Source organism: Notothenia rossii, assembly GCF_949606895.1.
Source record: "Notothenia rossii genome assembly, chromosome: 1".
Lineage (NCBI taxonomy): Eukaryota > Metazoa > Chordata > Actinopteri > Perciformes > Nototheniidae > Notothenia > Notothenia rossii.
In genome coordinates this window covers 13460557-13479883 of record NC_136912.1, presented here as the reverse complement: position 1 = coordinate 13479883, position 19327 = coordinate 13460557, and the positions used below count along the sequence as shown (strand labels likewise).

Below are 19327 nucleotides of genomic sequence, written 5' to 3'. Positions count from 1 at the left end.
TAGACTCTTCCAGACCAAGGGTGGGAAAAATATGGTTAAAAAAAGGACAGAAAAATCTAAATTACTCAAACATCTTGTATGCGCCTTGTGGAAAGCTGCCATTGTGTGAAAAGAGAGGTTGAATCTGTGTTCCTTTTTAATAGTCTCCTTTCCTTTCCTTTCTGAGCAATGAAGTGTATTTTTATCAGGTTGGTATGGGGAAGGTAATTGCGTTTCTATAAATGTTCAAATCCCAATCAAGCTTCCACATAGTACAGATGACCAATTTATCTGCAACACCAGCACCAGACGAGCAAGGATGGGAAATAATAACGGTTTATAGTAAAAAAAATAATATTCCACTGCCAAAAACTGTTTATCCAGAGGCTATGACTAACGCTTCTCCTTAGTAATAAGTGTTTGATGATCACAAATCATATTTAGGATACTCCAGTGTTTGCCTACTCAAATGGTTCTCTCGAGCATCATGGTGATATCTTCGTACCAATACTTTCACAGCATTTATGTCTGTGCCCTCTGGTAAATTGTGTTTTCTCCCCTCTTCCAGATGTGGACAGCAACGAGGAAGGGGGCCCTGATGACGGTCCAGTGGAGGAGGAAGGCTGGTTTGGGAATGCTTCTGACACGCGCTCAGAGTCGTCGTCCTACGGAGACACGCAGGATGAGCTCCTCATGGCCAGGGGCTCGTCTCCTGATGAACGGCCTGGAGTCAGCAGCGGGTCCGGGGACCACGATACCTGCGGAGGTGAGAGCTCACTGGGTTGCCCCACACCCGTCCATCGTGCCTCTTTGGAACTTCTCGGACTGGATGGAAGTGCATTCTCGGCCCAGGACACACTCTCCTCCGTGGTATCATCTCTGTACGGTGAGGCAGCGTCTCGCGCCCTGGGGAAACCCCTCAGCAGCAACCTACGGCGCCTCCTAGAGGCCGGGTCGCTGAAACTTGACACTGGGGAGCTCCTGGGGCGGTCATCCAGGGGGGGTGCTGGGGGGGAGTCTCCTCCAATAGGTCTAGTTCCACCTTTGACCCTCTCACCCTCTTCCCACCATGCCCAGCAGCTAAGTGCTCTTGCCCGAAAACTGGCCAATAACAACAACAACAGCGGCTCAGCCTCCCCAGCCTCCTTGGCACCCTCACTCAGCAACATTAAACAAGAGCCCCTCGATCCCTTTAACTCTATCACCCCTAGCAATGGCAGTGGCTTTGTATGGGCAGGTGTTGCAGATAAGTGGCCGCCGGCCAGCTGCTCCACGCCCTGCGGCTCCAGCCTGTCGCCGGACTCTGCCATCCAGAAGTTAAAAGCAGCAGCAAACGCTGTACTTCAAGACAAGAATGCCGTAGCCGCCTCGTCTACGAATTCTTCCTCCTCCTCCACATCGGCCTCGTCTGGAGTACCCACCCTGGGAGGGGGTGGCCGAGGGGACGATGTGGTGCGCTTTGATGCCTTCAACTCTCCGTTCAGCCCACAGTCGGCTAGCTCCACCCTCGCTGCCCTTTCCAAGAAAGTCAGCGAGCGGAGCCAAGCCTCGTCAACGACCAGCGCTGCGACTGACCACCAATCCTCAGCCAGCTCCTTTCTGTCTCTCGTGTCAATGACCTCCTCTGCTGCCTTGCTCAAAGAGGTGGCAGCCAGGGCGGCGGGAAACCTGCTGGCAGAGAAGAAGGACAGTTCCTCCTTGGCGACTGCTGGGGTCCTCCAAGAGGATGTGAAGCCCCTGCTGGACAAGAACCACAATTCTACCGCTCCCTCCACCCCCACGCAGACCATGGACATGCTGTTACCCTCTACTCCAAATAGCAGAGGCAAACCCAACAGCCAAACAGGTAATCTTAATTAATCATAAATGAATAGCAATTACTATATGCATAGTAATGTCTACGACACATACAAAATGAATGGTCGCACCTTCACTGATAAGAAGATTATTGGAGTTCAGCACGGGTTAGATACACATTTTGTATATTTAACTTGTGAAAATACGTTTTGTTTCTTGGTGAGGGAGAGTTACTTTACACTAAAATACTTTGTATTAGCTCAACAAAGGTTGTTACCATTAAATAAAGTGACCTTATGTCTGTATAGAAAGGACAGGCTGTGAAGTTCATGATCATTTCATCTGAATTTGATAATGGAAAGTTTTCATCGTTCAACCGTCGTCTCTGTCTCGTTCACATGAATTTCAAAAGCACTGTCTCCTGTATCATTATACTTTTTCCCTTTCAGCATTTACCAAAGAATTACACCTCATGTCATGACACACAAATTAAAACAGTTTGTACTTATAAATTGATACTAATATTGCAATTGAAGCACAACTTCAAAGGGATCAAATCTCTGTCATTGTGGGATCGGCTTTACTTGTCGCCGGAAATACTCTCAGAAAAAGCACAATCCTGAACTGCCATGACATGTTGTCTCTCGTTTGGCAATGGTTTTGTTCTCGCCTCACTGGCGCTGAAGTAGCGAGTAGTGTAGTGTAGCCTCAGCTTCACTGTCAGTCGAGCAGAGAGCACAGGCGAAAGAAAATAGCCCTGGCTGGCCTTCTAGTCTGGGAAATGGTCTGTGGGCTCGACGGGGGGCGCCGACTGAGACCTCACTGCCTTCCCAGACCAGCTCGTTTGTGCTCGGATGTGCTCGCTGCCAAAAGGGGGCCGTCAGTGTGTGCACTGCACAGTGGGGAGCCTTGGAGTCCATATCCATCTCGGCAGCCTCCTCCTGGCTTCACCCCCCTAACCAGAGCCCTCTGCACTGATCAGCACAGCAGACTTAAGGCCAAACACATCATATTTTCCACTGACTGGATACAGATGCGTACACACACACACACACACACACACACACACACACACACACACACACACACACTCCTCTCTCTTCCCCTTATGCTCTCTCTCAGTTACTCACAAATGGCCATGCAGTATATTCTCTAAGTGTGTACTAGACACATGACCAAACAAGGGTGCACACCAAGTTCTCACTCTTGCACAGGGAGATGGAAAGCTTGAAAGTGCAGGCTCTTGCTAAGTAGCCTTTAGGGAGAATAGAATGTTTTCAGGGAGATGGATGGGCACTTTTGACGGATTGTGTCGCAACGCAACCCCACCAAATCTAAAATGGCTGGATCAAATTGACTTCAGACAGATGAGGCAGTCGATGTAATATTCTGTGATCTGCATGCTAAAGAGGGGGTCTGCTCTAACCCGCGAGCCGTCAAGGTCGAGCAGCGCTGTAAAAATGCAGGTAGTTGTTTGGTCGCCAGACTGAAAAATGTGACCTTGACTATTGACTGTCATATCTTGTTTTATTGACGTCGCTTGCCAGTTCTACTATAAAACTCTTTTTCACGGGCATGCTCTGCACTTTAAATATCTACAGAAAGCTTTTTCCCTTTTTTCTAAAAAACATGGTTGTGATGGGAACAGAAGAGTTAAGTACAAAGATAAAGGTACTAAAATCACGCACATTTCCTCTCCTGTTTTATTTCCGCTTCCCTCAGCTCAGCTCAGAATAAGCAGAAGTCCTTTCTGCATTGTGTTCTCTGCTGTGCTTGGAGAGGTTGGGCCGCAGATGGCGGTTTATTGTTGCAAATAGGCAGTCTCGAGGTTTTACACCTCAGGTCAATGAATGGCTGAGCACAGTAATTTCACCAAACACTGATTACCAGATGTTTTTCAAGGAACGGCACTGGAATACTTATGAAGCCATCCTGACAGTCCCTTGTAGAATTTGTAATGCAATCATGCCTCTTTCTAATAAGACCAATTAAACAGTAATGGATGCCGGATATGAAGCCAACAACAATAATCGAGATACTAAAACATGCTTCAGTTTTTACTTCCATTGTTCCATTGCCTCCAGCTGGCATTTCCCTTGATAGTTGTCATAATTAGGTGAGGGGTAGTTGTCTCTTCCAGATCCGTGAGTATTCTAGTCTGTATTTGTAAAGGCATGTTTTTCATTTCTACACATTAACAAAACGGCATTTCGGCAACATTGCGCGTATCTCCACACACTAAACTCCTAATGACCCTACTCTTAACAATGTTGCTTTGTGTCCTGAAGGCTCTCCTGAGGATGGTGGCAAACCGTTCCAGTGTCCTGTGTGTGGACTAGTCATCAAACGCAAGAGCTACTGGAAGAGACACATGGTGATCCACACAGGCTTGAAAAGCCACCAGTGTCCCTTGTGTCCCTTCCGCTGCGCTCGCAAAGACAATCTCAAGTCCCACATGAAGGTAAGATGATCTATATTTGCTTCATCTTATGCCCCTGCATCACCTGTCCCCCCCCCCCCCCCACCACATCATGTTTAATTAGTGGCTATTATGGCTCTTGGACTATAATTGTTAACATTAAAGGGTATGCATGCTTTAGTTACATGTATAATATATCCTCTACATGGCATAATTAAAGCCTACTGCATGTTTGTTGTAGATAAAGTGAAATTAAGCCAAGGGTCCGTTCCTCCTGTGGTGCCAGAGAAAAAGAAAGGGATTTGACACATACACCTGCCCCCTTTCCCAGGTACATCAGCACCAGGACCGGGGTGAGACGTTTCAGTGTGAACTCTGCCCCTTCACCTCCTCCCGTCACTTCAGCCTGAAGCTTCACATGCGCTGCCACCAGCACTTCCCCCGCACAGACGTGAAGGTGAAAGAAGAGCTCACCACGGACACGGAGGGCGAGGGCTCCCTGATGGGTGACAGCGGCTCCGCAGACCTCAGAGGGACGGAGATGTCGCCGCTGCACTCAGACTCTCGGCAGCAGGCGTCCCCTTCGCTCGAGGCCTCGTCCAATCACGTCCACATCAAGGAGGAGCCGCAGGAGAGAGATCTGTCCGTGCTCTCCCCCTTCAGCATGTGCAGGGACCGTCCCATCAGCAGTGCCAACTCCCTGGACCTTGTCGGGGTTGGGCTCAGATCCAGTCCTAGTGGTCCAACCATAGCCTCCATCTTCAGCCCTGACATCACTACCAAGACGGCCACTGACCTGCTTATGAAGCTTTCAGGTTAGCTACATTTTCTTTCATAAAGTAAGAAATGCAGTTGTCTCTAGGCTTGAAACTAATGCTTAATTACATTAATAATTGATCTACTAAAATGTCAGAAAATAGCTAAATAATGTCCGTCATCAATTTGCAGTGCAATTGATGGCATCTGGAAATGTCTTGTTTTGTTCAAACAGTCCAAAAGTAAAAAGCAGGCAGTTCCATATCACAGAAAACCAAGGAAATATCAAATATTCACGTTTTAAAACAATTCAGTTGGTTTGCCGGTCAAATGTACACAACTGAAAGTACGAAAAAATATATATTATTTCAAAGTAGAAGAAAATGCAATATCATTTTGAGTAAAACATTGAAATTCAGTGTTGATAAAGAAACTTCTAGCCTGACTCCTTTAATCCATTTTTTTTTTTTTCTTGTACCATTTTCTCAACTTGACTTTATAACTCCAGTCATTGCAGTCTCACTTTTATAAAAAGTATTTTCTCTTCTTCCCGACTTTAACGTGAAGACATATTTTCAGATCTCGAGCTAGATGTTGTCTCCCCTTTGCCATAAGTTTTGTTTTGATTCTTCACTGTCACCAGAAATAACATTCTTAAGAAGTGTAAACAGTTTTATGTTTATCGTTTCAGGTCAAGGCCGCAGTCTCTCTCTCTGTGAGCCGTTTTTTAAATGGATTTTAAAACAATGAGAGCCTAAAATGAGACTTCGTTCAAACCTTTAGTGAATCGACAGTTTTAGCTTTTGACACGATCAAAAAACTTGAATGAGATTTGACGTTTTATGGGCATTAAGAGGGAAAAAAAGTCAAATCCTGCTGGAATAATCCTTTCCACAGTGAATTCAATATAGTTTATACAACATGTGCCAAAGCTGCATGGGTCTTACTCTCAGGCACATACTTTTGAGCTGTTGTTTCTCAGACTATCATGGTGGATATCAGGGATGCCTTCACTTGTACACAGGGTTTTTCACAACCTTGGTTTCAGTGTCTCTCCCATGAGTATTGTAGAAAAGGAGGCCATGGACTTTTAGCCTTTTCACAAGTACCACATGCCTTTTAAACTTGTTAGGGCAACACTCAAAGAATTCAAAACTTGTCCTTATGATTCTGACATGAGGAAAACAAGTTATACTGTATATTTGACCAAACAGATACGGTTATTTTCACATTGATTAAATGTAGCTCTCAGAAAAAACCCATTTAAAATAATTATGAGATTCCTAGAAATCTGCTGAGCATTGAAACTTTAAACAGACACACATATTTTTGTCAAAAGCAACATTTATGTTAAAGTTGGATCATGTGCACCAAGCACTCTGACTGTTCATCATATACAGTAACTGGGGACACCTACATGACGAAAAGGGGGCTAAGTGTGTAGTCTTGCAAAACGCATACTGTCTATATATATCTATTTATATACTGTATAATTAGGTTGAAAATCACATTAGGCACACCTTGTGTCCTGCCACTTCTGTGTAGTGTATAATGAAGGTGTGTTGGACGAAAGAAAGGAGAAAACATTCTTAGCATAGTAACAGTGTTTCAGTGATTCAGTAGACTGAGACATTCTAAAATGTAGCTTTTTTTTCTTACATTTGCTAAATAGTGCTTCTTTGTCTTCTTGCCACTACACAATGCTTAGCTAAGGGCCGCCAATGGGGATATGTTTCCCCATAATAATCAACTGAAGAACCACTGAGCAGCACTAAAGTAATGACCCAAATCAGAGCATTTACACTATGTTCAAATCTGCCGAATAAATAGTCTCCTTTGTAACTACATTGTATAATCTTGAAAAATATCATTAAAATATCCAAATGATATTACATGCTTCTAACATTTCAGAGATTCTTTTTCAAGTCAAGGTTGAATACTGTGAATGTTTTCATCCTTTTTGCGCACAGTTAAAATCCCACTTGATGTCTGCCCGGCAGTACCTCCTCAGTCCTCTGCTGTTGGGCCCTGATTACTGTAGCTCCACTGAAGCAGTTGGGGACTGAATCATTTGCTCAAGGGCACCTCCACAATAGTTGTTGGGGGGATTAATTTTTCACATTTGATCAGAGATATAACCTCTAGGCATATTTCTCCTGTGTCGGTTTTATTATGACTGTCAAAATGGTGACAGGTGAATGAGTAATACTTGTAATCATCTCTCGAAACAATTTAAAGAAGTTAACTTGTGATTACATTTGTATTTGTTGCTGGGTTCTTTATTAATCTGATGTATACAGCATTGTTGTAACAAACTTAACAAACATGCTGCTCTACGGTAAACTATGTCCAGACCGTGTTTAGATGCATTTCACAATGTTGCAAATTATCAATGGATGAGCTTGGAGACGATGGCAAGATTGATGGAAAAAGGTTGACCGAGGTTCAGCGTCGGGGTCGAGGCTACGGCTGCCACTCTTCCACTTAATGCTGTGTAATTAGATTGAGATCTTGAGCGAGGATGGGAGAAAAAAAAACCCTGGGAACATTCGATTAATTAAAAATGTATGCATAATTCATAATTAAAAAGGAATTCATAATTTGAAATGATTAGCGCCCTCAGCGCAATCCCGTGACCCCGCCAGGATGCACGGGGACTCTGCTGGCTTAGTTAACTCCCCCTCGATCTCGCACGCCCGGGCTCCAAATGGATGCCCCCTGGGTGCCAGTTGCACTTCATTCCCAGACTGCACAATCAAGCCCAAGCAACTCCCAGAGGAGCCAAGATGGCTCCTCGCAATGTCAGTCCAGTGTCAAGTGGCGGACATCTTAGTCAGGGCATCATTCAAGGAGCGTGAGGAAGGATATAAAAAGACAGGACGAGAGGATGTTGAACTTGTATGCATGATGATGGGTTTTTAATGAATACTGCCTCTTTGATCACAAAGTTCTCCCTTTTGTTGGGGGTGGAGTTATAGATGGCCCGGGTTATGAAACTGTGAAGAACTGGGCTCAGATCTTTGTGAGACTTACCCGTGCCACGGAGCAGAGGGGGAGGGAGAGGTGAGGAAGTTCCTCTTGGGACCTCTAGACTCCATTTCTTTTGACCTCCCTGCCAACCCAGATTGAATGTGTACACGAGCAGCTCATCCCTCCTGCTTTTACACTGCTGTCTCAGTGCCTCAATTCCAAAAGGCCTGGGAGAGGGAGGGAGGAGAGAGGGTGGCGGGGGGGGGTTTATAAAAAAGAGAGACAGATAAATTGACAGCAAGTGAGGAAGAGAGAGGAAGAGGGAGTTAAATTGAGTTCCCCAGGCATAACAAGCCAGCGAACTCTTCCTGACCTCTGACATAATAAGCATATCATTTTTTTTGGGTTGCTCTGCTTTCCATTGAGTGTTCTACTGATACCCTTTGATTTCTATCCTTGCATGCTGACACAACCGTTAGCTATCTAGTCTGATCCACATTTTGATTCAGAGATGAAAGCCGCTGAGGCACTTTGAAATGCACAGCCCCTACCCTGTGCCCAGTGGACCCTGAGTTAATAATGACAGTGGGCACTGCACATCCTCCAAAGGCTCCCCCCATCCCCAAACCCCTGCTGCGGTGACACAGGCACATCGAGTTGACCCTGGCTGGGTGTGAATAATTGGCATGCAGGGGGTTGTAGGAGGTGTTGCATCTGTCATGATGCTTCTGCAGTTGTCTTATTTATCCTTTTCCTGGGAGAGCATGTAGCATGTTACAGTAAAGTGATGCACATGCAGAATCTGATCAGTGTACATGACAAACCTTGAGTGCTTTGAATCTTTTTTTGATAACATAGATTTTTTTCCACTGTCTTTTACCCATTATCAAATATCTGGACATTATTTGTGTGGTATTGTGTTTGAAAAAACCAATGCACATCTTTTTAATGTAGTAGTTGAGACCTCCAGTTTAGAGGTACTTTGGTTTCGTTGCACCAGCTCTTAGTTGACACAGAAAGTAGAATTTGGAAATGTCCGGTCTATATTTCTGTCACTTTAACATCTAGATTTCATCTGCATGTCTCTTGCTCTCCAGCTCTGCATGAGCAGACACAGGCAGGCCTTTTGTCTGTGACCTCTGGTCCATACATCCCCACTGCAGCCATCAGTATCACTGTCCAGTGTCTAGCACACTGTCAGCTATTGTTGGGTTCTCAACCTGCCCCATGTAGCCCTGTGCTGCTTCTTTTTTTTCTCCGGGAGAAAACAGCAGCCAATTGTCAGAGGGGGAGCAGGCCGGCATGACAGAGGTGGAAAGCTAATGAAGTTATTTGACGGCAGCCCTGGCCACGGAGCGAGAGGTGAGGCGGAGTGGACAAGCGCCTGGCAGCGAGACGGATGAGGCGCGAGAGAGAATCACGGTGAAGGGGAGCGAAACAGGGGAACGGCGATGAAAGGTGCCTTGGTGGCAGGTGTCAGAAGGGTGTGATAACATGGAGACAAACTGATAGCATCGTCAACCCTGAGCTAGAGCTAACCTTACAGTATCACGCACAGGAAGCTGGAATTGGCCCGCGTACCTACACAGACAGGACGCCCGTAGAAGGAATGCCCAGTCACCCAGAGATGCCCATCGCCGCCACAGATCTGTGTTCACTTCTCAAGATGATCTGCCAGAAACTGCCATTGTGATTGGGAAAATCGGACGGACAAAAGGCCGAGAGTGTGAGCTTGGCATCGCAGGCTGAAGTGTTACTGTTGGTCGTGTGCTCAGGCTTTCTGATATTGAGCCATCAGTTTAGAGGAATACAAAAAAAAAAACCTGCCCATCGGATTGGGCTACTAAATAATTCATTGAGCTCTGTAACATAGATTCTGAGTGGAAATACACTCTATTTATAGCGACAACCCAAAAGGTCACTGGAGTGGTGTGACTTTGTGTATGAGTACACGTCCTGAGGTTGTTTTTGTTCTCATGAGGCCACAGCGGAGAAGAATTTGAGGATCTTAAGTTTGTGTTCAGTGTGTATTTGTCAGTGGGTTATGTGCAACCCAGCATTTTTTTTTGGATGGCTTGAATGCAGCAAGGCCCCCGTACTGTAGTATGTGGACTATTCCTAAGATGTAGAAAAGTGTGTGTCTGCGTGTGTTAATGGGATAGTGTATTTTGATGTGTGTTGTAAGGCGGTGACCAAGTGTGCTGTCCCTGTCTGATCCGACATGGCCCAACACACTTCTAATTAGAGGACGTCCTTCCAGGTGCTGACCAGGTTATACTTAGCCTGCCCGCTGACATCTGACGGTGTGACATTTCCAGCTGGTGCCGGGTGCGACCCTGCGCCACTGCCCCTGAACTTGAAGGTCACTAACCACCAACCCCCACCTCCCCCCTCACCGCTGAACCTCTCCCTTCTCCCTTCTCCCTTCTCTTGAACTGCAGCCTCGGCCCCGCCATGGTGTGGCATAGGTGGTCAAAACACTGGCACCTGTCCCCTTTCCTGCCCCATATCCCCCTGTCCCTGGGCCCTCTATCCCTCTGGCGTAGATCATCATTAATCAGAGGGGCTGCAGCCGGCACAGATTGATGATGTGGGCAGGGGGCGGCAGGCCTGTGGCGGGTAGAGATGTTAGGTGAGACGGTCGGGTGAGGATCTCTGCCGGGGCCAGAGGAGACTGGACAGCAGTCTGCCCAAGAGTGATAGCCTCTCTTATATCTGAACCCTGTGTGTGTCTGTGTGTATGTATGTGCGTGTGAGTGTGTGTGTGTGAGAGACAGGTAGTAGTAGTAGTAGTGTACAAATGTTTAAAAACTGTTTATGTGTCAAAGGTCATGAAGTGTGTTCACAGAGATCTGTTTGTTGGAACCCGACTCAGCCACAACCAAACTTCATTAAGTACGTTTATTTAAATGATAACTACATTTTATTTAGAATTTAAACATAATTGAACATTATATATGACAGAGGTTAACTTCTACTGTAGGTGTAGCTCCTTGGCAGCTGCCTGTTAAAGCATCATCAAATTAAGTTGATTTTAAGGATACCTGTCAATTACTTAGAATAACATAACTTACATAGATTTTCTGCTGTGGGGGAAAATAACTCTTGAGGTGTTTGCTTGTATGTTTTACAATGAACAAAGACAAATATAGAAAGCAACCTTTGCCACATTTGGTTTTCATTTGCACATGTGATGGCCTGCCCCTTAAACTTTGCTATAGCAACACGGCTCTGTTCGTGACTCACGTCTGAAGCAATCTAAATCAACACCACATATACAGATATTTATTCATCCATAGTTGCTCCTTTGTTTTGGCAAATTACAACAGGGCAACACTGCAGAGAAGATGAGGTTCTACACACACTAACTACATTCATGGTCGCTCATATCAACACTGCTTCCCCACCATCTTCTACTGTGGGTGCTACTAATCTAATCAAAACGTCATAACTTATATAATGGTATTTAATGAATATAACCAGACAGAGCTTCCCTACCTTCTTATGCAATTTATATAATTTTTAAAAGACTTTTTTTAATTATTTCAATACTATGCCTATTGTAAAGATATATATATTTGCAACAGTACTGTATTGTTCTGCTAACAGATAATCCACGTAATGAAGCACTTACGGTACAATGCTGTAAGTGTTTCTGATAAGTGGCTTGGTTCACTCATTGTACATCAGGTTACAATAATATCCTTAAACCACAGTTTCCATAGTTGCACTGAATCAAACGAAGATATCATGTCACTTTGCACAGGCAAAGACCTTTTATTTAAATCAATTTTCTGCAGCGATTCTCACAATTAAAGCCATTTTAAATATCACAATGTAGAAAGCTATTGCTTCTGTAAACCTTCGTTTTAGCACAGAGTGTAGTAGAATGTGCTTTGAGACACAAAGAGGCGCTAGCCCCGCTGTTCTTTTCTTGGCGGCGATCGGAAGTTGCTCCATGTCTAATTATTAATTATTCATCTAAGGCGGATTAGATGTGGCCCAGTTTCTCTTGAAGATGACTTTAGAGCAGAGGGATCCATGTGACAGTTCACTCCCTAACCTAGGCTGCAGAGATGGCAGATAAGACGTCAGCTGATTGCTATCTCTCTCTCTCTAGAAGTACAGGAGTTATTTTATGTCCTTACGTCTGAAGAGGATTCAGATGACGTCCGGGCCGAGGCGGGAGAAAGAAACCAGACTTAAAGTAGAATGGAGCTGAGAATAAAGAGTGCAGAAATGAATGGGATAGGGAGGGGGCAGTGTGAAGGAGAAAAGAGGAGGGAAATGAATTGGGAATTTGATGCGGATGCCCTGAAGACGGAGAGAGAAGGACAGTCATGAGGTTGTACCCACAGTCCCACAGCACTCCACTGTTGCGGCGATGGGGCTGTACAAATCCACTGTGGGTCCTTTTGTTGTGCCATTTAATCTACATGTGCATGTATTATGTATTCTACTTTATTTTGTGTAAATACATACTCATTTTCATAAGTGTCCTCCTCATAAGAACTTTTGATTTAATGTCCCTGTGGCACTGAACTTAAGTTGTTATTGTTTGCTCACTTGGCACCGCTATCTATTTAAGATTCCCAACACAAGCGGAAGGATGAGTGGTATACAGCCCCTTGGGTGCATGCACGCTTTAGAGATGTATGTCACATTAAAGGGAAGACTTTTTAAGGTCAACCCACATTCAAAATGGCCAAATAAGTTGGAGCAGTAATCAGAATGTGAGTTATATAGTGAATGTGGGAGATCGACCTACTTTTTTCACTTTATTCTAATCTGTGTTGTTGATATTGTGGATGGTATTGAAGCATCTTAAGAGCTTTTTGGGTGACTTTACATACGAACCCTACCAACAACATAATTTGTCCTTTTTCTTCCGGCTCTCCTCAAATACTTTTCAACATTTCTTCTCAATCCTTACATTTGTTTGCTTTCTGCCTGCAGCGGCCAACCAGAGGGAGACGCTCAAGTCTCCATTCCACATGAAGGAGGAGCCCAAAGCGGAGGAAGCGTTGAGCCCCAGGCCCTCCTCCCGGTCCCAGAGCCAGGTGCAGCCAAGCTTCCCTGCGACTTTCTGCCACAACGGGCCAATGGGGGCAGCAGAGCGGCTGGGGTCCCTGAAGCAGAGGGAAGGAAGCCCCATGACGAAGAACAACCTGCTGAACCAGGACATCAACATTAAGGTGGCCTCTGAGCTGCTCATGAAGCTCTCAGGTAGGCTGTGAACATAATGTATCTATACTGTTGATCTGTGCATCTAAATGGGGGCGATGCTAATTAACTTTATGGTTCTCAAACTGACCTATTATTCAACAATCTACAGAGTTCCTTGAATCCTCTAAATCTAAGAAAGCTGATCTTGAAATTGTGTGCATATGCAGTATTTAAGTTTATATAAGAGCCTTTTTTATGCAAATATACTTAAACAGTCACCTCTATACTATTTCTAAGAAACAGGCCATGTTATTGATGTTCCTTGTGCTGGTCAGCTGTTTGAGTTTGAGAACAGCTAATAGCAGCTCTGGAGGTTAGCTTTAGGCTAAAGGTTATGACTCTGACTGCCATAAAAGGGTTCTGTTGTTTTCCACCTTAACAAGCTCAAATTGGAGGCTTCTTAAAGGTGAGCAAAGTATACCTGTGGGGGGGAAAGCATATGTGGTGATGTGTCTCTGAGGCCTTTGCTCCAGATGGTGGCTGCTTTATGTTCTCTGTGATGACATTTAAGTTACTTGTCTTGGTGCTTCTCCGCAGTCCCAGTCTATGCGTCTTAGTGTCTGTGAACCAGAAGTCCGTATGGATTTTGTTCAGCTTTGTTTTGTGCAACAGCTTGGAAGCTATTAAAGGACAGTAGATCTATCTGCTTACTATAATGAACTTGAAACTCAACCCTTTTTCCACAACAGTTTAACGGTAAGACATTTGAAACGTATCATGTCTCAACCTGCATTGACCACTCTGACATCATCCAATGCTGCGTGGTTTAGCCTTTACAGCTTCAGGTCTGAACTCTGCAAGAATGTTGGTAACAAGTCCTCGGGCAGGGATTCAAACCTAGTCATGTATTTTGCAGCACTTTGTGTGCGCTGCTGCTTGTGTGTTGTTGTTTCAACCATTGTTCTTCGATTACGACACACACTGTGTCACTGCTAAATAAAGTATAAAGCCACAGCTTATTTTTAGCCTACTTCCAAAATCACTACTGAATGCCAGGTCAAGTTCGAGTGTATTATGGACAGGTGTTAGTCCGCTGTGGGCTGTTGGAGTGCATCTCTCAGGCAGTCAAGATGACACACGCTGAAGTATGTAACAACAGAGCTGGCTTCCCTAGGGATATACACATATTTGTCCTTATTTGAATAACAAACTGTATGCAATTTTCTAAATTAAGCGATATTTTTTAAATTTCAGTTCAACTAATACCATGACCTACCTCTCCTTTAGAAAAAAAAACCCACTTTGCTTTCATCATTGTAAAGATTAGCATAACAATGTGACAAGCTTGTGCAAATATACATCCATACCGTTAAAAAAAAAAAAAGCACAAGTGGTGGCGCAGTGGGGTGTTACTCTCCGCGGCTCTTCATCCTGTGCCGGTGTGTGTGCTTGACGGACACCTCACACACCGGTTGCCATTGTTCTCTCCGAGTTGACCGGTGTTCGGAGTGACTCATGCTGGCTGGGAGCTCTGTGGTACTTCACGTGTGCTGCTCCACTGCCTGCCCCCAGGTCACATTTCCCCGTGTGCGTGTGTGCATTTGCTTTTGTGTGTGCGTTTGAGGAACATTGACATGATCGCTGCTTTAAAACAACAGGGGGGGAAAAGACTCATTTAAGAACTGGCCTTTGTTTTAAATCAGAGAGAAGCTGGGAGGATGTGGGCAGTGTGTAATTCCTCCACTGTACTGCATCCACCTATGTTCTTTGTCTCATCACCCTCTTCCTCGCATCACTTCTGCCATTTCCAATCCCTGCACTGATGCTACCCTGCCACTTTATTTGGTTCCCAAGCATCATGGCCAGCGTTTATCCCCACCCTTCACTTACACCAGCTCTGCAAGGTTGACCTAGGTTAGGGAAAGATGCTGCAGCGTTCATCCGTCCGCTGGCTCCCTCTGCCCCCTCACACAGTCCTCGGAGCGCAGTGCCGTCCATTGCCATGGCAACAGCGGGGGCGGTAGATGGAGAGGGCTGTCTAGAGTGACAGCCTTGACAAGAGTCTGGACCCTCAAATGACCCTGGGGGGAAGGGAAGGAGAAAAAGATGGCGGGGAGGGAAGGAGACGGCCGGGGAAAGGTCACTGCCGTTACGGTCACGTGTGATTACGGTCATGAGGTTCAAGGGCGTCTCCACAGTAACCTCCCTCTGTCCCCTGTTTTAAAGGTCAGCGGCAGAGCACAATAACCCAGTGAGGATACTTGAATAGGGAAATCACATTGGGGAGTTAGGACTAAGCATTTTTCTTTGTTCCGAACATGGCTTTCTGTCTGTTAAGAAGCACTCATTTCCTCATCCTTGCTTGTCGTAGAGCAAATGGACAAAGCCTAATTAGATTTCTGCTGCTCGTCCTTCCTCAACCGCGGCATTGGGCAGTCCGAGCAAGTGGGGCTGTCATCATTACTGCCCATTTTGCTGTAACATGAGTTGCATCATCCCTTTAACTAGGTCACTTCTTCTTCTCTTGTCTCTCCTTCCCTTTTTTTTTCTCTTCCTTATCAAACATTGTTCGGTCGCTTTGAGTCGCCTTGCAAGCGCTACCTCCCCCACATCTGTTTAAAACCAGGCTGCTGGTGTCTGGGGGCTAATTACGCCGGGCTAAATAGTCCCTGGCGCCAGAGGCTAACGTGTCCAAGCAGATGGGCATTGGTGTTGCAGGGCAAGGGGAACATGGCGTCCCAGGAAGGGAGAGGGAGGGGGAAGGGGAGGTACAGGGCCCTAGGTGGTGCCCTGGCAGACTGGCATCGTGTGGGTAACAGCCGTGCCACCCACTCACCATGCAGCCACCCTCACTATAGGTGTGAAATCACACTTTGTACTTGCTTAAACTCATTTCTCATTCCTAAGGAACAGGCCTTCCATCTCTGAGGACATTTTAAAGGCCCTCTCGCCTCAGCACTGCTCGTTACATTCCTAATAAAAGTTGCATTAAGCCATTTTGACCGCTAAGGAGCGAAACACCTTAAAAGAAAAACTGACAGCCACACTTTTAGGTTATGACGTTCTTTTTGTGGATTTTTTTTATAGAAAGAAACAACCTTCTTAGACATCCAGCGGGAACAAATGAACATATACTGTGCATCAGAGCTTTATCTGGTTTATGTAGATGTAATATTAACAGGTGTTCATTCCCAGTTTAGTCCACAGTGATGATGGTTGAAGCTAATTGTTTTATAAGAAAACTGTAATGTTTTCATGTTGTCTCTGCGTCAGAGCAATTAGCTGAATGCTGTAAAAAGCTAGAAAGTGGGGGTTGATTTGCAGAAGCATTGGCAGCTCGTGCAGCAGTGGCCAAAGCTGATTGATTGAGTGATAATTAACACTGTTTGTAATCAAAGCTTGCCAACTCCACCTGGCCTCCCCTCTAAAGATTTCCACATTGCCTCTACTGTAGGAGCCACAACTGACTGACATACCACATGTTGTCAGCCTGCAGTGTGGATATCCTCACTGTCAGCTGGATAATCTGACAGATACTCGACTCTCCATCGAGAGTTTTGTGGGGGATTTGTTCTACTCTTGCCATACCACTGTTACATTTAGCCAAAAACATTCCCTGATTTCATTCTGCAATTTCTTATCTTTATGTTGGTCTCAACATGCAAAACATATACAATCTACCATCCATGTTGTAACAGGCCTGCCTTATGTATGCAGACTTTTTGCACCCTGCATGGTTTCCTCGAGGTAACCAAAGTGGATCATGCCATGTTATGTCTCTGCTCTTTGATGCAGCACTTGTTTCAGATAAAAACACTCATTTTACATCTCCTGCTGCCTTCAGGTAGCTGCAGGGATTTAGTCAATCAAAGTGGACAGCTTTCCTAAAGTCTAAAAGCACTTTAGGATGACGGATGCAGGACGACTTAATGTCAGTGTTCCTTAAATTGCTGCAAATGTGGGATTTTCTTTGTGTCTTCTGTTTTTAAAATGCATTTATTTACATTAGTCAGCTTTATTTTTGCAATGTGTACCACGGACTTCTAATACAAAAGATGATGGTTGAATTAATCATCAACTCAATGATGGTGCACTGAAAAGAAAAGATGATCCCTTTTACAGCTATTCAATTAAAAAATATCCCAAACAGCCAATTTTCACCATGTCGAAGCACTGCTCAAACTGTCAAGCAACTGTTATGTGACAAAGAGAATGATTTCATCTTCAATTAATTAAAAATGACAAATAGTTTTATTTATATCAACGGCCTTAGTTTCCTTTTGGTTTCAGGAGAAAACGCCACCAAGCAATTTAAGGAATGCACCAAAAACTAAAAAAGGGGGGCACTGATAATAGTATTAGTTATATATTAAATCCAAACATGATATCCATTAAATATCTAAGCCTTCTTTTTGTAACAGTTTTAATGTGATTGTGTTGATTTATCTCAACCCTCACATAAAAGGATTCACTGTTTACTCAATATGGCTTATCACAGCAGACAGTGTAAGCAGTTCACCATTCTAAACCACAACACTGGGATTACTGTGTACAGTATTACTTTATGTTAAGCTGTGCTCTGACGGTGTCCTCGTCATGCCCCCTCGGTGTGGCCGCTCGCTGACCTCTCTTACTCCCACCCTCCCTACCTTCACATGTTTTTCCCTGTCTCACCCGCTCTTTATCACTGCCTATATTTCTATTTACAGAAACGCACAGTTGAATCCTTTTGCCCCTCGCTGTGTGCGTTTGTTCCCGGGTAGGTGGTTTTATACGTGGAAGTGATTGAATTACACACGGTCTTCTTTTGTCTTGACCCTAATGAAGCTCTCCTAGCCTTGGATCTGCTCTGCTTGTGTCACATTTCTTTTTGTTTGAAGACGACTTTTATAAAGGCCATATCGGGTTCCTTATGGGCTGTTTATCAAGCGCGCTGCTCCAGAGTCAGATGTATGCGGCTCTAGAGTCATATGTATCTGCAGTTTTCAACGATTGGAGGGCTGAGACTACTGAGAGCTAGCTGGTCGAGGATCAATTGTAGCAGCAGCTGTCTGTGAAGTCTGCAGGCAAGGCTGCTGTGGCTCCCACATGACATGCAGTCTCCACACTGCAGCCTTTGAAGCGCATGAACTCTTGAACCCTGTCTGAGCAGGTCGGCTCGAGAGCAGGAGAATAGAGAGATTGAGAAAGAGAGAGAGTGAGAGAGGGATGGGGGCAGGGATGGAGAGATGTGGAATAACAGAGCAGCGAGAAGGGTATAGTAGGATAATGCGAAGGGGGGGGAGAGGTGGAGAGCTTGTCATTTAGGCTCTAGCCGTTCCTCATCCTTCTGTCCTCCCCCATCTCTTCTTCCCCATCCCACTTTCCTCCTTCCTCTCTTACCCTCGGGTCTTCTTATTTTGGCACAGTATGACTTCTTTTTTTTGCTTTACTTCGTCTGGCTGTCTGTCCAAGTTTTTGTTACTGTGCCATCGATGCATCAAAGTGGTGCAGTAAATTGACTCGCATGCATTAAGTCTCTAATGGTGTGTGACTTTTTTGTTTAAGTGGAGTTACAAAGCTGTCCTGGGTCTACCTCCCTACCGTATATTCTCAGCGAAAGAGGTTGTCACGTCCACACAGATTCAAGTAGACATCTGAGGTCAAAGTTGGATCACTAAAAACAGAACATCGCATAAACCCCAGTCACTTTCATTCTGACTCAAATCTTGAGCAGTGCTGCATCAGAGGGAACAAGGGATGTATAGTGCATTTAGAGTAACTTGGCAGTCAGACCACATTCACACACATTGTTCATTTGCAACATGGTGGCCATTACAAACCAAATGGAGCTGAAAGTAGCTTCGTTAGCAGCCTTTTACTTAAAGAGTCGCATTTGGACACGTTTTAACCTCCTAATTTAGACTGACTTGCAATTTAACAGATTGTCATTAGTTTCTAAAACATATGGAGTGCTGCATGAAGAGGAACCACGGGCATTTGTTTAAGCATACACATCAATCTTAAGCACTGACCGTAAAACCCAAATAAAACGAGTTCATGGCTTATTTACCACACAAACAGCCAGAAGAACAGAGATGTTTTTATGTGTACTTGTGAAGCCTGCTCGTCAAGTTGCAATTTGTGGCAAGACTAATATCTGTGACAAACTGTGAACAGGAAAATGATTATGATTTGCAATAAAATATTACTTATTGAGTCAGTTTGCCTGGTTTCTCAAATGTTTATCACACCACGTCA

The 19327-nt window shown here is 44.8% G+C and overlaps 1 protein-coding gene across 3 annotated transcripts in view; it reads left to right on the top strand.

The window, feature by feature from the left end:
• Nucleotides 1–19327, top strand: part of znf827 (zinc finger protein 827) — a 65652-nt gene that overhangs the window by 18725 nt on the left and 27600 nt on the right. For 2 of the 3 annotated variants that reach the window (XM_079646274.1, XM_079646276.1), the window contains exons 2-5: nt 548–1825; nt 4065–4237; nt 4527–5010; nt 12878–13147. In XM_079646274.1, coding sequence (XP_079502400.1) covers nt 548–1825; nt 4065–4237; nt 4527–5010; nt 12878–13147 — 2205 coding nt within the window. The remainder of the gene's footprint in view (nt 1–547; nt 1826–4064; nt 4238–4526; nt 5011–12877; nt 13148–19327) is intronic. The other variant, XM_079646275.1, reaches the window with a different exon arrangement.